The sequence below is a fragment of the Marmota monax genome, unplaced genomic scaffold (assembly GCF_021218885.2).
Source record: "Marmota monax isolate L192 unplaced genomic scaffold, Marmota_monax_Labrador192_F-V1.1 WCK01_AAM20220418_F8-fsc00136, whole genome shotgun sequence".
In the NCBI taxonomy this organism is placed as follows: Eukaryota; Metazoa; Chordata; class Mammalia; order Rodentia; family Sciuridae; genus Marmota; species Marmota monax.
In genome coordinates, this window is record NW_026693905.1 from 3,988,949 (window position 1) to 4,012,592 (window position 23,644).

At 36.0% G+C, this 23,644-nt stretch overlaps 1 protein-coding gene across 4 annotated transcripts in view; it reads left to right on the top strand.

Moving 5' to 3' along the window:
- Lancl1 (LanC like glutathione S-transferase 1) overlaps positions 1-11,929 on the top strand; it is a 34,558-nt gene extending 22,629 nt beyond the window's left edge. For all 4 annotated transcript variants that reach the window (XM_046462923.1, XM_046462920.2, XM_046462924.2 and 1 more), the window contains 6 exons: positions 2,113-2,248; positions 2,812-2,958; positions 5,657-5,839; positions 7,478-7,654; positions 8,084-8,156; positions 8,773-11,929. In XM_046462923.1, coding sequence (XP_046318879.1) covers positions 2,113-2,248; positions 2,812-2,958; positions 5,657-5,839; positions 7,478-7,654; positions 8,084-8,156; positions 8,773-8,849 — 793 coding nt within the window. In that variant the 3' untranslated portion in view covers positions 8,850-11,929. The remainder of the gene's footprint in view (positions 1-2,112; positions 2,249-2,811; positions 2,959-5,656; positions 5,840-7,477; positions 7,655-8,083; positions 8,157-8,772) is intronic.
- Positions 11,930-23,644: the final 11,715 nt, after the last annotated feature.

A 23,644-nucleotide genomic window follows, 5' to 3' on the forward strand; every position in this document is an offset into this window, starting at 1 on the left:
AAAACATGTCCTCTTCATTTTAAATGAAATGAAGAGGACATGTTTCAAATCTTTCCCCTCAAAGCTTATGGAAGTAGTAAAGAGGGAGGATTATTTTCCTTTTCACAAGTATGCTCCCTGTGGAGCTGAGATTCTCCACTCTCCCTATTGGTGTACAACCTGGTGTTTACTTGGGTTTCTTTTATTCTTGTTTTTTGATAAATATTGGTGGCCCCCATATATTAGCAGGGGGGGTGCTGTATACCTTCTCAGCTATACCCTGACCTCTGAGTATGTTAAAATGAAAGCATAAGTTAGTTGTACATTCTGCCAAATGTGCAAACATTTGTTAGAAAGAAGATCCACATACATACACACATGCAGATAGTTTCCTACCCTGTTCTTATACCTCAGAGAAAGCCACATCATCCTCAGACCCTTCTTAGAGTAAATATAAAACCTATTTCAGTCTGTAGCTAAGCGAGTATATACAGCCCCCACTGCACTTTCAAAATTCTGTGTGAATAGCAAAGACATTTCTCTATCACATTTACTCCTCCACCCCCTGCTAAAAGGAAAAAAAGTTTCATTCTCAGAGTTTAACTATCAAATGTGATTTCTTTTCCAGTCTTATTTACCTCCATCTTTAACTTCCTCCTATCTTCTGATTCCCTGGGGCTTCCCTCTCTGGTCCTCTGGGAAGAAAACTTCAGACTTTAGTTATCCTGCTCTGTCATGTACTTCTCATGGCTGTCTGCATCTGGGGCTAGATGATGTGGAGGATAGAAAGAGGAATAAAGTGGTGAGGTTCACCCTTCCCCCAGGGAAATACAGCTCCTCATATCTGTGAGAAAATTTTCTTCCTTTGGAGTTCTGGCTCCTGTGAGTTCCATTGCTTTTACTTCTGCTGGCAACATAAGATTTCCTGTAGACTGGAGCACAAAGAAAAAATTACCCTCCCTCTCCAGGTATTAGGCTCTCCCTTTCCTGTTCATCCTTGAGACAGAAGTAAAGGACTGCTTTTAGGGCTATCAGCCCACAGGGAGCCACCTCTAGGCTTTGGGCCAGGGGCATACCAGAGGGGAAAATATGACAAACTTACCTTTAGTTTGATGGATCTTCAAATTATGGTGTTTTTCCCCATTTTGCCTTCTTATGTTTACTTTTCAGGGTTCTCAAATAGCTGCTTCATGTTTTCTGTCCAGCTTTGGGAGACTATATTTAGTGGAAGAGGTATGATTGAGTGTGCTTACTCCATCTTACCTGGGACCAGTAACAAAAATAACTTTTTGTCTGAGAAACTGAACTGAGTTTGTCAATAGAGACCTAATAGATTATAATACATCCACTTAGATCAACAGTCCTCTGTAACTGTTATAAAGAATCTGTGCCAGTATGTAATGGTTGTAAAGATGTGTTATTCAATAAAGGTGCAGAACATGGTGGGATATATTTATATTTATAAATATGTGTTTTTTATGTCTGTATGTACATAAAATAAATTTAGGAATACATACCAAAAAAAAAAAAAAAATTGGTCACCAAGGTCATTTCTGAAGATAAGAACTAGAAGGCTGAGAGACTGGAAGACAGGGACATGATACTTTTGTGCCATCTACATGTGTTGTCAATTGCAGTAGATCAGGCTGCCATACAGATTCTTCACATTAAGGAATAAACCAAGGAAGGAGATGAGTGGGATGCAGCAAGCCTTTCATTTTAAGGAAATAGTGGTCCTTTGTGTGTTCATGTAGTCCTTTCTCCAGGCTGCATGCTCTGATAACCAGCAGTTTGGTTTCTCTGATGCCAGCTGCCTAAGTACTAGTCTTAGGGTATAGTTTCATGAAGAACTAGCAGGTTTCAGGCAGCCTCAGCCATTCACTTGTATTCTTTTCCTTTGATTTTTTTTTTTTTTGTATGCTCCATTATAAACTAAAGAAAAAAAATTTAATTGAGGGCTAAATCTTTGAACCCGGATTGTATACATATATATCTTTATACAAATGTGTTTTATATGCATAAAATATCTATACAGTGTGTATGTCTGTGTGTGTGTATTAATGTAACATTTTTTAAGTATTCACCAGTAGCAATCCCTGTCAGATTATTTTAGGCATGTGTTTCTATTCCTAGGCTAATTCACCTAAATAAAATCGATCCCCATGCTCCAAATGAAATGCTGTATGGACGAATGGGCTACATCTATGCTCTTCTTTTTGTCAACAAGAACTTTGGAGTTGAAAAGATTCCTCAAAGCCATATTCAGCAGGTACCACAAATTGATGCTTTTTAGAAGTCTTTTTGGGAGCCCATTTACTTGCTCATTGCCGAACCTATTACCTTTGTCTCTCCAGTTAGCACATCCTCCTACTTAAGAAAGAGGGTGTATCTTGACCTTTAGAAGTCAGACACAGAGGACCAACAGTAATTCACACTAAATGCTGCTGGAAACACTGGGGAGGGACTTAAGTCAGAAGGCCGCCTGCTCCATTTGAGAGTTTAGAGACTCTTTCAGAGGAAGGTCAGGGCTAGATTTCACCCCCCAGATGCAGATGTCTCCTTTTGTGCCTGGAGGAGTTTATGCTTTCCTTTGACAAGTGAATTTTTGTAGCACTAGTAAAAAAAAGTTCAAGATCCTCCTTGTCTTTCCTCACTTCATTTCTCACTTCTCTGAGACACTCACTTCTCTTCAGTTGAAGTAAACAGTGCCCCTCCCTGGCAGAAGTTTAATGGACCTCATTTTTCAGTACCTCATAGCAAAAAGCTCCTTGCCTCCACCAAAAAATTTTTATTCTAATTGTCTTGTTATTTCGGTTGGCTTTCTCTCTGTAGATTTGTGAAACAGTGTTAACCTCTGGAGAAAACCTGGCTAGAAAGAGAAACTTCACTGCAAAGTCTCCACTGATGTATGAATGGTACCAGGAATATTATGTGGGGGCTGCTCATGGCCTGGCAGGAATTTATTACTACCTGATGCAGGTAATGGATGAGTATGGTGAGACTTTAAAATTTGCCTCCTGACTGACACATGCACTGTATTGGGTAGGAAGACAGACCCTACAGCTCTGTTTTATCCTTCTGGCAACTACAGCATCATGTCAGTTGCTTGACCCAGACAAACAATGATAACTTTGGCCACAGTGCATTTTAAAGTGTATAAACTTAAAGACACTATGCTTTGAGTTGACATTTGATTTGTAGGTGACTGTACCTTCCTACCTATTGCTACTCATGATGACTAAAGAATTTTGACCTGTAATTCTATATGAAGTGCCCTTTGCTCTTCTCTTTCAGCAAATGCCTTTAATTAATATATTCCCATATTATAAGATAAAATCCATTGAAACAAATTTTCTAGGAGTGAAACTAAAATCAGTAGAAAACAAATGAGTATGTTACCTGTAGCTCTTCAGTGAATTTTGAATAATATACCTGAAAAACAGCTGAATGTATTCTGCCCAGCTAGGCGCAGTGGTGCACACCTGTAATCCCTGAACTGGATAGACGAGCAGTGAAGGCCAGCCTCAGTAACTTAGCAAGACCCTGTGTCAAAATAAAAATAAAAAACTGAGGATGTAGCTCAGTGGTAGAGTGCCGCTGGGTTCAATTCCCAATATTATAACAACAACAATAAAGTGCTACATCTAACAGTTCTTGGGTCCTGTTAATATTGGGAGACATCAACTAAAGTCAGATAGACTTAGAAATCACTGTAGAAACATGACTTGAAGAGGTCAGAAAAAACTTCTCAGAGAATGTCATTTTAGGGGACTTAGAAGCTCTCCTTAAAGAGAATTGGTACTTATGAATAAGAATTTATGTTAAAAGAAAATAAATTCTTAATGGCAACAGAGGGTACCCCTCATCTTCCCAGAGCACAGTGTGGTGTAAAGTGCTTCATTAATATGTTCAAAATGAGTGCTTGGATATACATATCATCAGCTGGTTGAGTAGCCAGCTATAATAATACAAAATGTCAGGCCTGCTTTCTCTGACTCAATAATGAAAATAGAGCTGAAAAACTCAAGGTTATTACTGATTTTTGAATGCAAAATCACAATTTGTATGTTAGTGCCAATCAGATGTCAGCTGTAGTAATTATTCTGCAATTCTCAATTAGAAGTTTTATAATTAGGATTTTTGACAATTTAGACTTGAAGTTCCTTTGTTTTTCTAGCACACTCCCTCAGTGGCTCTTTTTATCCAGAAGTACATGTAAATTATTAAAAAGTTTTCAGGGAAGGAGAGTTCATGTCTTCTGAAGTTCAGGGTGAATTAAAATCATATGTGTCAGTGACTGGATTACCTCACTGACCTTTCTCTTTTTTATTATTTTTTTTTAATTCATATATGGCAGCAGAATACGTTACAATTCATATTACACATATAGAGCACAATTTTTTGTATCTCAGGTTGTATGCAAAGTATTTTCCACCAATTTGTGTCTTCATACATGTACTTTGGATAATGATGACCATCACATTTCACCATCGTTTCTAACCCCACACCCACTTCTTTCCCCTTCCACCTCTCTGCCCTGTCGATATAGCTCAGTTGGGAGAGTGCTTGCCTCATTGACCTTTCATTAAAACAGGTAATGAGAGGACATCTACTCTGCCTCTTTTTTGTTAGTTGTAAAAAGAAATCTGAAAATCTAAGTACTGATTTTTTTCATTTTCAGGTTATTATCTATTTGAAATGATTTCATTTTTAATCCTGAAAGTTCATTTAGTAAAAGCCTCTATATCAATAAAATAAAGCAATATTATTTTTAGGCCATGTTGGACAAGTTTACTCATTCTACACTAACACTTTAAATTGAGCTTTAACACTATTTCTTATGTAAAGTATAATCCATATATCCCCTGAAGAACTTTAAAAATCTTGTGAAAGATGTTTCATCAATATTGCTTCATTCCCAGCACTGCCTCCTGCCTATGCTTCACACCACTGCCCACCCCACATGCCCCACCCCCTGCCTGATAAAACAACACTTAAAAATGATTGTTTAAGTAGTGAGCAGTGCATTGAATTAAAAGGATCAAAAAGGGAAGCTAAAAAATTGTATCAAGAGTTGCCATTCATATGCTTTATATCAATATGTCCTATAACTCTGTATATCATTTTGTGAGATAATGCTGTATATAGATGAGTTTCAAATCCTCTACAGAAAGATATGATTTAAAGTTATGCTATAGTTTGGTATCAGATTCCTTGTCTCCTAACTTGTAAGTGTCCTCTTCTATTGAAAACATTACCTGACATTTCTCTGAATATAATAGTGAAAGTTGTCCTTGCTTACCTAATGAATCTCTTTGTGAATTTTAGAGCATGTTATAGGTATTGAAACTTTAGGAAATTTCTTCTACACTCACATTCTCAAGTGTTTACTTAGGAAACTTACTTATATGTACGCAGATAACAACAAATGCTGAAAAATAATACATACAGAAGACCATAAGCATTAACTGATGGCCTAGTTTTATTTTGATTTAAAAATTATAAAGTGAAATCACAAAAGATTAAAGCAAAGTGATGCACTAGGTGAAATTCAAAGCTTTTTAATGACTCTTCAATTCCCTTTGGTCATGTTTCTCTACTGGTTTAAAACTCATACTGAGTTCTGAGAAAGTCTGTTTGCTTCAGCAAAACTAACAAATTTCTTTCTTATTTTTAGCCCAGCCTTCAAGTGAGCCAAGCAAAGTTACATACTTTGGTCAAGCCCAGTGTAGACTTTGTTTGCCAGCTGAAATTCCCTTCTGGCAATTATCCTCCATGTGTGGATGATAATCGAGATCTGCTTGTCCACTGGTGTCATGGAGCCCCTGGGGTAATCTACATGCTCATCCAGGCCTATAAGGTACTGTGTACTTTCTCATTTGAGAAAAAATTGGAAAACATAACCAAATTTTTTTATTTAAAATGACTCTTACAGTCCTTAAAAGAGTAATATATAATTCATTTGTTAGACTTAAAATCACTTTGCTAAATAAATTATTGTCACAGTATCCATTGTTCCACAGAAGACATTATTTCATAGAACAAGAGACTGCTTCACTGACAGAGTAACCAAGATTATGACATCAGTGACAGAGCCAAATTAATATCCCAGAGGCTGAATTAAAAATAGAACCCTCATCCATTGCTGATGGGAATGTGAAATGATATGGCTTCCATGGAAAATGGTTTAGTGGTTCCCTCACAAAATTAAACATTTAATTAACACATAATCTAGCAATTCTACTCCTAGGTAAAATACCCAGAAAAAACTGAAAACAAAAATTCAAACAGATTTGTATGCACCAATCAGTGTTCATAACAGTTCCTCAGCCAAAAGGTGGAAATTATCCAGGTACCCACCAACAGATGAATAGATAAAGAAAATATGCTATATATGAGTCTTAAAAAATATTGAAATTTTAATATATACTGCAACATTCATAAACTTTGAAAACATGCTAGGTAAAACAAGCCAGATACAAAAGGATAAATACTTTATGATGCCATCTGTATGAAGTGATGCTGGGGTCTTGGGGAAGGGAGTAGGGAATGGGGATTTATTGCTTATAGGTATAGAATTTCTGTTGGGAATATTAAAAAGTCTTGCACATGGGTAGTAATGATGGTTATATAACAAGGTGAATGTAATTAATACCACTGAATTATATGCTTAAAAAAGTGTAACTGATAACTTTTATTATTTGTACATCTTACCACAATAAAAAAAAACAAATATCACTCCTAAAAAGGCGTGTATGGATGGCATTGCCACAATCAAAGAAAAAGTTTTTAATTGAGGGGAAAAAAAATAGAAGTAAACTAAGACATGTATAACCATTGGTCCAAATCAAATATAAGTTAGGTCTGTAGGCTATAAATAGGCATTGGCATCTCATAACTAAGCAAGCTTTTAGTATATCAAATTCAACATTTCAGAAAGTCAGATATAATAGAAGAGCTTTTGAAACTGCCTTATTCTGCTTTTAAGGATTTGCAATGGGATATTAAAAATACCTACTCAAGAGTATTTCTTAAGTCTTTGTTCAAAATATAGCAGGCAATAAAAGATTATGAAGGTCTACTTGTATTGTTCTGATAAAGTTGTTATATAATCAGTTTCTTCCCCAGTATATAAACAAACTTCCTATTTAATAGTAGAATATTACATACAAAAGTTAGCATTTGTACTTCTGAGAGTGACTCATGATGACAGCAAGTTTCAAGTTAAATAATGCTGCTTAAATGATCACACCCCTATACACAGACACATGCACATAAAACAAGACCATGTAGACAAGGTCAGGCCCAGTTAATTAAAAAAAAAGCAAAGCCAATTTTAATAGTTTTTTACTACCGGTATAACACATCTCTGTCACTAAATCCCTTGCCTTTCTTGTCAGGCCCTCTCTTTTCTTCCCCTACTACTTCTTTTTTCATAGCAGGAAGGAACCTTCTTTTATATTCTGTATAAGAAAACTCACATTCCTTGACTCTTCAGGTGTTCAAAGAGGAGAAGTATCTCTGTTGTGCCTACCAATGTGCAGATGTGATCTGGCAATACGGTTTGCTGAAGAAGGGGTACGGGCTGTGTCATGGTGCTGCGGGGAATGCCTATGCCTTCCTGACTCTTTACAACCTCACGCAGGATGTGAAGTACCTGTACCGGGCCTGTAAGGTAGGGTTCAGACTGCCAGAAGCAAAGTAGCTTCAAAAAATTGAGGGAAGTGCTTTCGTTCGTCTCTTGATATTAATTTAATTTTTAAATCATGAATCATCTGTAGGTAATGAACGTTGTTTAAGAAAAACCTTCAAATGCTGTTTGGTTGAATTTAGTATTCCGTTTTAAAGGGCATAATTCTACTCAAAAGTATTTATGTGAGAAAAAAGGTATAGGGTGATCTTGTTGCTGCTTCTTCCATAACCTTGATAATCTGTGGCTCAGACCACTCATTATTTTCCTTCTAAGCTATGTATGAATGGCATTTATCTCTTTTCTCCAACTTGAAAGTTTTTGACTTTTCAGAATAACATTTAGGGGCAGTATATCAACCTCTAGGGTCACTGAAACAAATCATTCTAGTAACTTAATTTGGTCTCATTGCAGTTTGCTGAATGGTGCTTAGATTATGGAGCACACGGATGCAGGACACCAGACACCCCCTTCTCCCTCTTTGAAGGTATTTTTCACACATTACTTATATGCCTTATAATATCAGCAGCTACTTCTCTGCTTGGTAATGTATTTGAATTTGAGGTGTATCAACAAATTAATTTGATGATCATTTCTTATAGTGCTTACTAATACAAGAAGTCAGTATTAAAAATCACTACATGTACTAGCACAGACCTAATAGTGGTAGTCATAATGGTGACCACCATTTATGGAGCCAGGCACATGCTGAGCATTTTGCAGATGCTGTCATAAAATCATTTCAGCAAAAACATAAAAGCATGTTATTCTTATGTCACAGTTAAGGAGACTCAAGAGAGGTAAGTGGCCCATGGTGCCATGGGGAAGGAACTCACATGTGGTAAATGACAGGGCAGAGACTTGAACTTGTATGGTTCCATTCTCTCCCCTGTCTTCCCTCTGGATAAAAAGACTAGGCACCTCACAGGGATCTCCTGTAATATAGAACTGTAAAGTATATAAATATAGACTGTTTCCATTTCATTTAAATTTTTGCCATTAATACTCTAATGTTGTTAATGCTAAAAAAAAAAAAAAAAGTAACTCTATAAAAATGGGAGTCATTTTGGTGTAATAACTTTTATCTCCTTCTCTTCCTTCAGGAATGGCTGGAACAATATATTTCTTGGCCGACCTGCTAGTCCCCACGAAAGCCAAGTTCCCTGCATTTGAACTCTAAAAGGAAAGCATGCTCACACCCTGAAACTCACAGCATGACCCTTTCTGTATATTCAATCCTGGTCTAAGTGCTTTCATTGCTTTTCAAGGAAACAGAATCAAACTATGTGCTTGATTGAGTTGGGTTTTGTTTTCCAGAATTTGTCTTTAGTTGATTTTTTTTATTATGTACTTTTATTTAAAAGTATGCAAGGACATCTGTTAAATTTCTTCCAAAAGGAAGGATGGGTGATAAATACAGTATTTTGTGGTCATTTACATGTATTTTAGAATTTAGAGGAAAATCTTATTTAAATTTATGAATATAACCATCTGTTACTGTTCTAAAAATGTTTGAAAGAAACTAAATACAGATAAACAAGGTTACATACATGACCATGATTGAATATTGCCCTCACCTCTTCTGTGTCATATATTTCCTCCAACAGGAGGGTGGGCAGCTTTATGACTTGGTCTTTCTCTAAGTGGTTGATTATAAAAGGGGACAAAATATAACTATATGCTTCCAGGTGAAAAACTTGCAAGAATTATAAACTAGACTTGGGACCTTACGTACCATTTTTCAAATTCCTGATGTCTTTTTGGTCTAGAAACGTACTTTCAAATCTGCCTCTTTATCAAAAGGCATCTGGATACTGTATGCCAGCCTTTTTATAAAAAACTTAAAATGTGATGGTTGTCATGAACTTTCTGATGTGTAAATTCAAGATAAGCTAATAACAGCTGTTTTATTGTTTTCTCTAAATGAAAAAATCTAGTGTATTTTCAAACTATTAAATTTGTTTGCTCTTTGGTATTCAAATTAATTAGATCACAAAGCTGATTTTCTGTGGGAGTGCTCAGAATCTAGTCTGCTATATTTGACTGATCTTCTAAACTTTGACTTGTATTTTACTTACTTCCAGTGACTGTGCTTTAGTGCTGGTTGTTTGGTACAAGCCATAAAATATATTCCGTTCTATTAGTTTATCTGAACATTGGTCTTTTCACTGAAGAATACAGCTTCTGCTTCTGCTTTAAAAAGGGTGGGAAGGGCATTGCTCTGTAGCCAGTAACTTCAAAAAGAACATAAGCTTTTGATAGAAAATTGTGTTCATTAAGAGAAATTACCAGAGGTCATGCTTATAACAAGTTAATCTTTTCATATCCTAGGCTAATAGTTCATATTTTTCTGAGATACTAGAATCAGGTTTTACATGGCAAATGAAGACTCCTGGTGCTTCAGAGTTCTGTACAATTCTATTGACTGGAATCCTCCTTCTCTCTCCCATAGCTGTCTTTGCCAGGCCTGCTTAGACTCCTTGGGACTGTTTTGGGAACATTTTGTAGCTTTAAAATAACAGGGTCTGAGAATGTTTTAGTGTGCCTATTTCGTGGCTTTCTTGGTCACAAAAAAAAAAAAAAAAATGCTATTTTGCCCGGGGCGTGGGGGCAGTGGGAAGAATCCCTACAGAGTGTATGCTGGTTCCTTTTGGTAGTAGTCCCCTGTTACTTTCTGTTAAGCACCACAATAACTAATATTATTGGAAATTGTCCTACTCTGTAAAGGCTACTTGACAGTAGGATCTAAAAAGTAGCCCACTGCTCAGTTTTTAGGATTAGGTTATTCCCTCCATGACTGGTGTAAGTCAAGGGACTTGTGCCTCTTAGATTTCAGAAGTGCTCTGGTAAGTTCGTGCAAGCTGTGCCTTTCTTGTGCAAGTTTCAGACCAAGGGTGTCAGCCCTTCCAGGAATAAGTACAGTAGTGCACAGCAAACCACATTTGCCTTGGCCTGGGGATCCAGCTTGAGAGAATACAGCTCATTTGGCTTAATTAAATGTCGTATCATATTGTGTCTGTACTTTTAGCTACTGGAGTTACTAACTAAGGGGAAAAGAACCAAACACTCTTTCTGTGAGCCAGGGGAGACTTGATCACAGTTCTTAGTATCTTACTATAATTTGATCCCAGTTCTTAATATCTTACTATAATTTGATCCCAGGAAGATATCAAGGCAGGGAGGAAAGCATTTCAAATAAGATTCTTGTTAATATTTGGATTATACTTTAGCAGTTGTTATCCATTAACAAATTCATCCATTCAAGTTTTTTCTTTTTTTTGAGCGTTTTAAGATTATTATTAAACTGACAGGATGTTTGTGCCATTGTTTCAGTTTTGATAAAATTTTAAATTCAGGCGGAAGTCACAAAGACAAGATCTTAAGACCATGGTGGAGACTGAAAGAAATTTTTCAGTAGCTTTCTTAGCTACATGGCATCATTGTTTTAGTTCTATTTCTATTATATTTTGACTGCTGATATTTTTCTTCTTGGTTAAGAACTCTTCCCAAAAGTTGCTTCCCAGAAAACTGAATAACATCAATCTCCATGTGAAGACTAGGTAGTAAAATCCTCAAAGCTTTCCAAGCGGTGTCCAATTTATCCCAGCATACACTTCTGTTATTGTAGTGATGAGAAATTGCACTGGTTAACTTTTAATCATGAAAAAATGTTAACATCATCAAGACCATTTCCATAGGCCCATTGGACTTTGAGTTGTAGGTCTTTAATCCTTAGAATTACTTGACTCCTTTTTCATCTTTTATATAAGTTTCAATTATTTGGCATCAAAAACCTTCATGGAGGTAGAATTTTAGTTAAAAGGGGATCTAAGGCTATTTTCTCTCCTTACTATATCTTCCCTAAAGAACTGAATTGAGGGAGACACTCTTTTCCTACATTCTCAGGTTAGTTTGTATCTGATTTTATGATGCCCTGCCTCTACCAGCTGATTTTGAAGTAGAAAATGTGGAGAGTGAACATTTATTTATATACTCCTTTGGCTACTAGAACTCATCTCTGATTTCTTATACTGAGTTCTGATTCCATTTTCTGCTTCCCTGAACTGGTGAGAGCACCCCGTTTTGATGTGTTTTGTACTGTTGAGTTGTAGAAGAAATGTTTCTCTCCTGTAGGTAGAAAACCATATTTGGGATATTCAAAAAGTCATATTGTCATTTATTGGGAAAGACTGAGATCATATTTATATGTTGTGTAAAGAATTTGACCTAATGGCTCACAATAAAATTTTACTAGGGCTATATAGTCTCCTGTGCTGCTTGTTTGCTTCAGTTTAAACTTGAAAAATATTTTTCCTCAGTGGTAAATGCTATATATATATATATAATATACATACACACACACACACACACACACACACACTTATTCCCTAGGGTTCTTTCCTTTTTCTTCATTGTTGGGTCATGAAAGATTTCCACTACTCTCTAAAGATTTATAAATCTGATCATCATAGAACTAAGAGAAGTCTATAAGGCTTCAAGCAGAGGTGGGTACTATTCATGGCATATATATGTGAACATATCCCAATTCTAGAAATTCATTTCCTTGCTGACCAGTCCTGAAAGGAACTTTGAATAGAGAAAGGGATTAAATGAGTCATAAGTTTAAAATGTATATGCAAAGTTAGAAAGGAGTTCTGTGAAATCACCTGGGATGACTTTGTACCATTACTTTACATGACACATCTAGTTTGTGTCATGTAGCACAAAAGAGATCTACCAAATTATAAAGTACTGTTTTCATCTCTTAAATACATTTTGTCCTCTGGTACATATGATTAAAATGTCCTTCAGCCCCTCTTTTCTATTGATTGAATGACTCATAATACTGAGGATAAATGCAGAGTTATTTTTATTTCTCTCCTTTGAAGGAAGTAAAAGTATGTATGGTGACATCAAGTCTTTAGATTCAGGCAATGAGGCATGGAGAGGATAGTGCCTTGCAGAGGTCACACAGATTTAGCATTCCCACTACCTCTGAAAAATTACATTTCATCTGAGAAAGCCATCTGGTGCTGTTCTCTGCTTTACCTCTCGCCACTGGAAGAAAAATAAAGGCAAGCACATTAAATTAAGCCACAGTTTTAATTTCATCAACAAACAAAACTTTAAATATAATTTGCAACTTACCCATAGTAGTTTATTTGTTCTGCACTCTGCATTAGAAAAGACCTTTGCCTTCCTCCTCCTGATACTCTTTGATTAGAAGAGACTAATAATTTTCATGTCATTTCTTTTTTCCCAAAATAGTTGCATCTGTGGAGTCAATGTCACTAAGTCTCATGTATTCAAGCATCACTTAAACTTATAAAAACCTACAAGTCAGTCAGCTGAAAATGTGCTGCTTCATTCTGTTTCACATCCAAACTTAACTTCCTTCTAAAACTATGGGTCAATTAACAAAGCAACAGAACATTGACGTTTTTACAATGGAGAACATATTGGCTTCATATTTCCCATTACAAAACTGTCCAAACATGATTTTCCAGAAGCCCTGTGCTAGTGCATCCTCAGGGACTTATTTTACAGTTTTGTGAGTAATGAAAGAAAGCAGCAAACACAATAAGCCAAAAGTGAAATAATGAAGATAGAGAAATGGATCTGAGCAAGGCCACTGCTCAGTCAGTTTAATTTCACATTTTCTACATTATGTTAACTTCTCATCCACATGCAAATTACAACCCTGGTGACATTAAATCTGCAGCTAACGTTCTATCACTTTGTACATAAGTGTTAGTGAAACCATTTGTGAGGCCCTTAGTCATTCTGTAGAGGAAGGCAGCAATCTTGGTAGATAAGCTTATAATAGTGTCAAAATTGCCTGATTTCTCTGTTAAAGCTAGATATCAAGAAAGGCATTTTTAACCTGAAGCATCGATGTGGCTCACTGTTTAAGTTGATGACTAATAGTGATTGTTTTCTTGAGACTGGGCATTCTGAAATTCACATGCGCTCTCTTGCTGATACACTCTGAACTAGTGGCACTATCAGCTTCTGGGCTGCAGACATGCTTTTGTGTTAGTCCTGCCATTTATCTCCAAATTCATTAAACAGGTATGTTTGTGTGCAAGGTACCTAGATGGGACTTCTGAGTGCATAAAATAAACATCCCTATTCTGGCAACTTCACTGCAGCTCTTAGTTCAGTGAAGAAGACAAGTGACTGGACAAGCAATTACAAGGAAATGTAATGTAATGTTCTTGGTAACACTGCCAACTACTCTTTCCCTTGCTTTATAAATTTAATATAAGTCTAGGTCTCTCATGTGGTTTCTGTCTCTATTTGGAAGTACTAAAGTTAAGTATCTTTCAGGGAGAAGACACTTAAAAAACCCAGTCAGCCAGCCCAGAAGCACTCAGAGTTATTACATTTGGACTACCTTAGTGATGAGCAAGGTGGAGGGAAATCTGAAGACAAAAGTCACTTGCCCCCAAAGTCCCACTCATTTGGTCAACTTTGGAAAAGCTCCCAGCATTAATAATTTAGGTTCAATTCATTACCTTCAGGAATACTCTCAAGATGCATCCAGTTTAGAAGAAACAGTTTATTGATCCTGCTATGTCATTAGCACCTAATAATTGGTTCATGACCTTCGTAGCTATTAACTTGGAGAAATTCAAACATTATCATGTTGTTAGCATATTCTAGTTAGAGCATCTAGTTAGGATTAGAAATTTGTATTATCTGCACACAAAAGATTTTTTGAGGTGGAGGTGAACATAAGCAAGTAATTGCAAGGTGATATGGAAGGATACAGAACTGGCTTTTAGTACGTTAATAGAAATGGAATGATAGAAGTATATGAGAATCAAGGAAATGTGTTAAAGAAACCTTGAAATGAGGACTTTGCTCAACCATAAATGTGCATAAAAATCACTGAGGCTCTTGTTAGTGATGCTAAAATGCAAGCGGGTGGACCTGAGATTATTGTGCATTTTTAACAATTTATCAGATAATGCCCATGCTGGCCACAGAGCCTACTTGGAGTACCAAGGCATTAGATAATCCGTCACAAATCCCAAATAGGTGGAGAAAAAAAAAAAAAGGAAGGCCAGGAGTTGGCTAATGGGTTGAAAGAACTGACTGAATACATGTGAAATCAGATGAGATCAGGCACATTCAGGGTTAGTTATAGCTGTCGATAATAACATGTGAAATCAAAGGGTTCAGGCAATAAGTATAAGCAAGAGCATGGGCCAGAATGATGGGGATCTGATTTCCAATGTGACACAATTCCATATAATGTCAAAGCAAAGGCCATGGTCTTGAGGTGGCCATTTTTTTTTTTTTTTTTTTTTTTTTTTTTGTACTGGTGATCATAATGAGTAAAAGAAAAGGATCTGAAACAGGTAACATATTTGATTTGAGTGGAAAAATTGCTAAGAACTTGGAATTTTCTTCAAAGAGTTATAAGCTTCAATTAATATAAGAATTATAAAGAAATACCTCTATACCAAAGAATTAAGTTATCTGGAATTATTAAGGCTCATATGGGAAATACTAGGTCTTTCTGTCCCTTATTTAGAGCTTATAAGGAGTCAAGATTAGCCAACCAACTCTAAATGATGTAAACACAAAAGCAGAAAACTCTCATTTCTTTTTCCCTAACAGTTTTTCTCAGCATGTTATGAGTAGGAAATGTATAGTGTAGGTATCATTTGCCTTTATTTGCTGTCAACTGCCATTTGCCATGATTGCTATGTAAGAATTTATTAAGTGATGTGAGTCTGTAGTGCCTCCGAAGCCATTTATCCAGGGACACTTCAATACTTAAGAACAAAGCTGACCCAGGAAACTTGAAAATGTAATTAGAAATAAGAAAAACCTATCATTTCCTCAAATCCTAACTTGAAAGTCTGATGCAAATGAGAGTGATCATTAATACCTCTATACTCTTGTTCACATAAGCATATATACCCTGAGTACTTTGTACTAAGAATTGACCCAAATTTATATACTCACAACTAATGCATTTTCTACCACATATAATAGTAAATGCTAGGCATGTTTCATCGCTTACAAGTTCTTACCTGCCCAGTTTAAAAAGTGAGTTGCTGAGTAGTGACATCACAAGTTGGTGGGACAGAAGTTCCTGCCCTTCTTCCCCGACAGAAACACTGATTTAACTGAACATAGACCAAATTACCTTCAGAATCCACTTAAGAAGTTGTTAGGATTTGGATCTTGAATGACCCCTCAAAGGCCAATGTACCCAAGTCTTGGTACCCAAGGTAGCAATGTCAAGAAAGAGGGCTTTTAGGAAATTGTTAAATCGTGAAGACTTTAAACTATCAGTGAATTAATTCATTTGATGGATTAATAATTTGAATGGATTATTGGGAGTTAGGACCTAGCTGGAGGAAATAGGTCACTGGAAGGGTTTATCTTGTCCCAGGCCCCTTCTTCTCTCTCTGCTTCCCAGCTGCCCTGCTGTGAGCTGATCAGATTACCTCTGCCATGCCCTTCTACTATGATGCTCTGCCTCACCTCAGGCCCAAAGCAATGGAGCCATCCAACCACAGACTGAAACCATGAGCCAAACTAAATCTTCCCTCCCCTAAATAGTTCTCGTCAGGTATTTTGGTCACAGCAACGAAAATCTAACACAGATGATGAAATCCAGTAAGCAGGGAAGCACAAACCCAGTAACATCTGCATTAAGATAGATAAGCCACTTCATTCTATCCCATCTGCACAGCTCAGCAGAGAACACTCCATCTCAAGGCTTCTCCAATAGAAAAGAGTAGAGCATGAGTCCAACATTCAGTCTTTTGGGAGAGTTGCCAAAGGGCTGGTTCCTGTCTTGCCCTCTTCACAGAACTGATAGAGCTGGCATAGTTAGGATGCCTGGAGACTACTGAGAAAAAAAAGATAAATGGAAGGAGAGTTGCTACAACCAGTAAACTTTCAGAATGCCTGGGAGGAAAGCATACAAGTTGAAATTTGGGTGAGGAGGAAAAATAATGGAGCTTACATCCAGCATTCTGGTTCTATCAAGGGCTCCAGAGGAAATGGTTTCTGCCTCTTCTCAGTGAGAGTTGTAACTGACCTAACATAGTTTGAAACCCAAAGACCTCTGAAAACAACAGAGGGGGACAGTTTGATGCAGTTGGCATGGTACACAACTGAGATTTCTCTCCCAGGATGAAGAAAAAGAAGTGGACTCTATGCCTGGCATTCCAGCTTTGGGACAGACTGCCTTTGGCCCTGGTATGTCTTTCTAGACACAGAGTATTAACAGGGAGCCAGCATACTTTGGATGCCTGGTGGCTAATGAGAAAACAGAGTAGAGCAAATTACCATGGCAGAACCAGAGAACTTGTAATGTCCAAGATAGACACCAGAGGGAGCAAGAGATTATAAATTTCTGAAAAAAGAAATTTCCCCACCCCCAAATGAGAAATTGCAGATACAGGCCCCAAAAAGTTTCATTCCCTAAAATATAAACCCCCCAAATATCTAGCTTGGCTGATTGGTGAAAGTCATCGCCTGAATGAAGCCAGTTTGTAAACACCAGGAGAAAAGTGACTGTTTTTACTTTTCTTTTTTGTTGAGATATAATCTTACTGTCTCTTTATGGGGCACATTATGGTTAATTCCATACATGTATACAATGTGTGATAATCAAATCAGGACAATAATCATTTCCATGTCTTTAAACATGCATAGATCCCAATACAAAGTTATGAGTGACATGAAAGAGCAGAAAAATATGGCCCATGCTATGGAACAAAATAAATCCACAGAGCAATCCTAACAGTGATATGAATTACTTGACAATTTATAATAATAATTATAAATATGCTGTATGATAACTCAGGAAATAATGAATAAATAAAATGAGGATATCAGCAAAGATAGAAAATATTAAAAAAAGAACCTCCCCCCCCCCAAATACACACACACACACACATCACCAGAAGAGTTCAATAGGCTTTATTAAATAAGAGTCAATGAATTCAAATGTAAATCACTTGAAATCATCCAGTCAGAGGAGCAATAATAACAAAAACAATGAAGGAGTGAAGAAAGCTTAAAGAATTCATGGCGACCATCAAATGAACCAATATATGCATTAAGGGAATATCACAAGGAATTTCAGAAAGAGGAAAAATTGCAAAAAAGTTTAAAGAAATAATGGTCAGAATTTCCCCAAATCTGAGGATGAAAATAAACACCCAGAGTTAAGAAGCCCAACAAACTCCAACTAGGATGAACTCAAATCTACACTGAGACACATTATAATCAAATTGTCAAAAGTAAAAGAATTTTGAAAGCAGCAAGAGAAAAATATCTTGTACAAGTGAGCCTCTATAAGCTCTGTCAATACATTTTTCAGCAGAAACCTAGGCCAGAGTGGGATGATATATTCATAGTGCCGCAGGATGGGGACTGCAAAGCAAGAATCTTATATCCACGAATCTCTCCCTCAAAAATAAATATTTCCCCAGATAAACATAAGGTAAGGGATTTTATCACCACTAGATCTGCTTTGAATAAAAGGATAAAGAAAACCCTTCAAGTTAAATGAAGTGTACTAAACAACAGCATGAAAGCCATTTGACATATAAAACTAGCTGGCAAAGATAAATATATACACAAACTTATGTAGACAAATACAGAATAGTATAATATTGTAATAATACATAAATCACTTCTAATTTTGGTGTAGAAGTTAAAAGGCAAACGTATAAAAATGATAACTATGGAAATTAATAGATACACTATATAAAAAGTATAATTTCTGACAATAACAAAAATATAGAAGGGGAAAAGTAAAAGTCTAGAGTATTTGTAAAAGACTGAAATTAAGTTATCAGCTTAAAACAGATTGTGATAACAAAATGTTTTATAAAAGCTTTATGATAACTATTAAGAAAATACCTCTAAACAAAAGAAAAGTAGAAAGGGATCAATAATATCACTACAAAAAAATCAATGAAACACAAAAGAAGATAGCATAAAGAGAGACAAAAAAAACACAAGACAGAAAACAATTAACAAATAACAATATTAAGCCCTTCCCAATCAATAATTACTTTAAATGTACTTGAATTTAATGCTAAAATTAAAAGACATAAATGGCTAAATGAAGTTTTTTAAAAAATGATTCAACTATATACTGTCTCATTTTAGGTTGAAGGACACAGGTCCAAAGTTAATGGATGAAAAAAGATATTTTGGTAGACAAAAGAGGGCAAGAATGGTCTTATCGGAAAAAGTAGATATTCTTATAAAATTTGCCAAAAGAGACAAGAAAGACATTATATAATGATAAAAGCATCTGTTCACCAAGAATATATACCGGTTACAACTATATAGCATCCAACTTCAGAGCATCCAAATATATGAAGGGAGGAATGAAGGGAGAAAAAAGCACCATATTAATAGTAAAAGATTGCAATATTCCATTTTAAATGATGGATAGAACATATGAACAGAAGATTAATAAGGAAATAGAAGACTTGACCAGCACTATAGGCCAAATGGACTGAACAGACATATACAGAATATTCCACAAAAGAGCCACAAAATACACCTTCATCACAAGTGCACATGTAACATTCTCCAGAATAGATCACATATTAGGTAACAAAACAAGCCTTAACAAATTTAAGAAGACTGAATCATACCAAGTATAATTTTCCAACCACAATGGAATCAGTAATTAAAAATTTCCCATTAAAGAAAATCCCAGATGACTTCACTGGTATATTTTACCAAACATTTAAATAAATGATAATCCAATTCTTCCCCCAAAAAAATTGAAGAGGAGAAAACATTTGCAAACTATGAGTTCAGAATCCCCCAAAGCTGCTGTAAGAAAAAAAAAAAAAAAAAGAACACACACACACACACACACACACTATAAACCAATAGTCCTGATAAATATAGATGCAAAATCTTTTAACAAAATACTAACAAAATGAATTCAAAAGTATATTAAAAGGATGATACACCAAGACCAACTGGGATTTTCCCCTGAGATGCAAGAATAGTTCAATGTGAAAATCAATCAATGTGATAAGCACATTAACAGATCAAAGGACAAAGATCACGTAACAATCTCAAAAGACAACTTTTTTTTTTAATTTAAAGCCTTTCTATGGTTAAAAAATAAAACTCAACAAACTAGGAATAGTAGAAAACTACTTCAAATTAATAAAAACTATGAAAAGCCCAGGGCTAACACAAAACACAGTGGCCAGGAGTTGAAAGTATTTCCTCTAAGATCAGAAACAAGACAAGAATGCCTGCTCCTACCATTTCTACTCAACACAGTACTGGATAAACTAGCCAGAGCAATTAGACACAGAAAACATAATAGATATTCAAATCAGAAAGGAAGAAGTCAAAATATCTCAGCAAACTATATAATCTTATTTGTAGATAACCTTAAAAATTCCACATCAAAAAAGTTAAAACTAATAAGCAGAGTTGTATTTATTCATCCATTTTCTGTTGCTACAACAAAATACCTGAGACTGCAGGAAAGATGTCTATCTTGGCCTATGGTTCAGAAGGCTAGGGTGGTGTCAGTATCTTTTCACCTTCTGGTGAGAGCCTTGTGCTATGTCACATAATGGCAAAGAAGGCAAAAGGAAAAGAGGCACATGCAGAAACCACGTATACAAAAGGGAAATCAAGAGAAAGCCAAAGAAGCCAAATTCACTCTATAACAACACACCTTTATGAGAAACAAAACCTGTTCTCATGAGTACTACATTACAGCTTAGCCCAAATCCCATTGACAGGCAATTATGCCTCTGTTATGCCTCTGCACTTTGCTCATGCTTCCTCTCCTCCCAGCCATTAGAATACTCTTCTTGAGTGCATGCGCATGTCCACCCTTTCCCTTGGTTTGGCTCTGGTCTTAGCTCAGTTGTAGGGCTATTAAAAGATGATCATGAGCTCTCCCCATATCATCTCACACACGTTCAAATGTGTGCATATTTCACCTTAATTTTTCTATAAATATGTTTTAAAGCTTTAAAAGATTTAGAATTTTCCTTTGGACAATATCTGGCTGCAAATTATTATTTAATTCATTTAACAATTGGCAGTAATTTTCCAGATCTCACCACACATTACCAGGCATTCCTGAGGAGAGGAGGTGTCTCACCTGAAGTTCATAAACACTAAATTTTTTAAGATGGTAAGGTTCTAGACAAATGCCCCTGCTGGCCAAAAAGTGGATCCCATCACTACCTACTGGATGGAGTATCTCAGTGAACCAAGACTGCAGGAGAAAGAGATCTAGGGCTGAGGGGCTCAATACAGTTTGTCCTTTTGCCCCCCCCCCCCAAAAAAAAAAGATCAGCATTATGCATTCTACAGATATTTAGGTTAAAATTTAGTGATTTCAAATTATCTATTGTCTTACTGTATTTTAAAATATACGCCCATGAAGCAAACTAAACTCAAGGCACCACATCTGTGTTGCCTAATGGACCAAATAATCCTGCTCTGATTTATTCCCTTCACAAAGTGTCCTGGGAACAATGGGTGCAGTACAATTCTCTGTGCTGCTAAGAGGGCAGAACACTTCTGAAATGATTGGTCTTCCCAACTAATCCCTTCTCTCCTACTGACCAGACCAACTGTGTATCTACAGCAGTTAATGCATAGGGGGCGTTCAGAAATATGTTTTAAACTGAAATGCAAACTTAGCAGATAGATAAATGGGCCTGAAAACATTTTTACTAAGATTTATTAAATACTAACTAATGATCTTCTGTTTACCTTTCTTCTATTTTCTTTGTTTTCCAAACTCATCAATAGTAAAGCAGATGACTGGTTACTAGAATCATCTGCTTAGTAAAGCAGGGTTTGTCCAGCAGATGTCAGTAGAACTCAGTTAATAATTCGTATTGTTCATGAACTTGAAAAATGAATGGAGATGATAGGAGGAGGAAATACCTGAACCCAGAATAGCAGATCTTTGTTGACATTTGAGAAAATGGCAAGAACATTTTTAAAAACCTCATAACTACTCAGGGGTATTGGAAACACTGCAAGTACTGGCTTTATAACAGATATGGTTTTGATGCTAAATTCCTTCTACTTCAAAGTTCAAAGCAGTTTACACTGAATGACAGGTTATGGTTAACTAGAGCCAAAATCTTAAAAGATGAGGGAAGTGTGAGGCTTATATTTAAGAATATTCAAATGTGGGTTATGATGCCAACTGGGACTGTTTTCTGATGATCACAATTTTATTTCACTTTGCCAGTTACTGAAACCTCTCTTCTTTCTCCAGAGAAATATTAAACCATCCCTTTGTACTTTCAGGAATGCAAAGTCCTTTCCCTGGCTTTTCATTTAAAAAGAGAGAAAGCAAAGTAAAAGAAGACCAATTTTTTTAATTGAAGGAAAATTCACTAAGCCTAGTGCTTTGAAAGGAGCCTCATGAAACCCTCACACTGGAAAACTATTATAATTGATATTGTTATTTTTAGGCCTTTCCTAGCTCTGCATGTCTAATCTGCTTATACTTGAGAAAATTTATGTCCTTCTAATAAGCCTTAAAAGGCAAGTCTTTTTCTAAAAGGTGGTATGGAATCAGGCCTTCTCATCTTTTGGCCTCTGAATCTGTGTCTAGGCCTCTGACCTCTTGCAACCCCTGGTATTGTCTGGGCACTCTGAACCCACTTTTCCTTTCAATCCCTTGAGGGCAAGCACAAAGAACCTTGGTAGGTGCTTCCAGAATGGTAGGTGCATCAAAAATCCTTCAGACTTTCTGCCATGGTTTAATCAGAAAAGTCCATTTTAATTGGGTAGCTATTATGATAGCTATTCCCATTTTTATTCTTCTTCCCAGTAAAAAGTAAATGAAATGGTTCCCCAAAACACACACACACACATTCACACACACCTCTGTCACAATTTTTTTTCATATCCTCCTTCTCTATTTCCCATCCACAGTCTCCCCAAGCCTCAGGTTGCCCTAAGAGTTCTTGATGTTCCATTCACGATAGAAAGGAACTTTCAAAAAAAATCCTCTTCCTATGAAGCAGCCCATTTACTATCCCTTTAAATTACCATATCTTAATGGGAAAAAAAGAGGTTTATATTCTCAGCAATATTAGAGGATAAAAAAAGACTAGAAGCAACTGACTTTTATTAATAACTTTGCTGGAAAGCGGCAAGGCAACATCTGGAATACTTATTACCCATTTGGCATGCTGTTCATCTCCATGGATAAGATTCAACATGACAAGCTCTGTCAAAAGGAAATAAGCTCCATCTAGTTAAATTAGAATGATTAGGGTCATTTAGACAGGGGAAGTTTAATTTGTATGGATCTAGAAATTTTATACAAACTGGAATACCTAAGTATTTAATCTTCCCTGAAGCTCAATTTAAAATTGAAAAGACTATTGCATAGATCTATAATGAGATGAGACATATTAGAAATTAATTTAACTATCACTGCACTGCAAGCATGTGGCCCTAGAAATCAAAGAATGTTTCATTTGCAGTTTGTACACAATAATAGAAGAAAGTGTTCTGCTACAATTCATTAACCATTCTATTATTTTACAAACTCTTTAAATAGGTACAAGAGTAACCAGAATGAGCTTAAATTTTTTTCTTCTTTTTTTTTAAAAAAAAAAAATTACAAAACTTGTACCACAAGATAAATGCAACAGAATTCGATCCTGACCTTACCTACTGAAGTGATGATTCTTAACCTTTCTGGTATCACAGAACCCTTAAGCCCATTGAAAGCTATGGATCCCTTCTCAGAATAATGTTTTAAATATATAAAGTAAGATACATAGGATTTTTGTTTTAAATATTATCTAGTGTACTTAATACATGCTTTATAGGATCACAAAGAAAACAAAATATAATGAGATACAGAAACCAAACATTTAAATGGTGATATAATAGTATATGTGTTTTTTATTAGAGTGTTAAACAACAAAGGTATCTGTTGTGATTTTGAAGTAA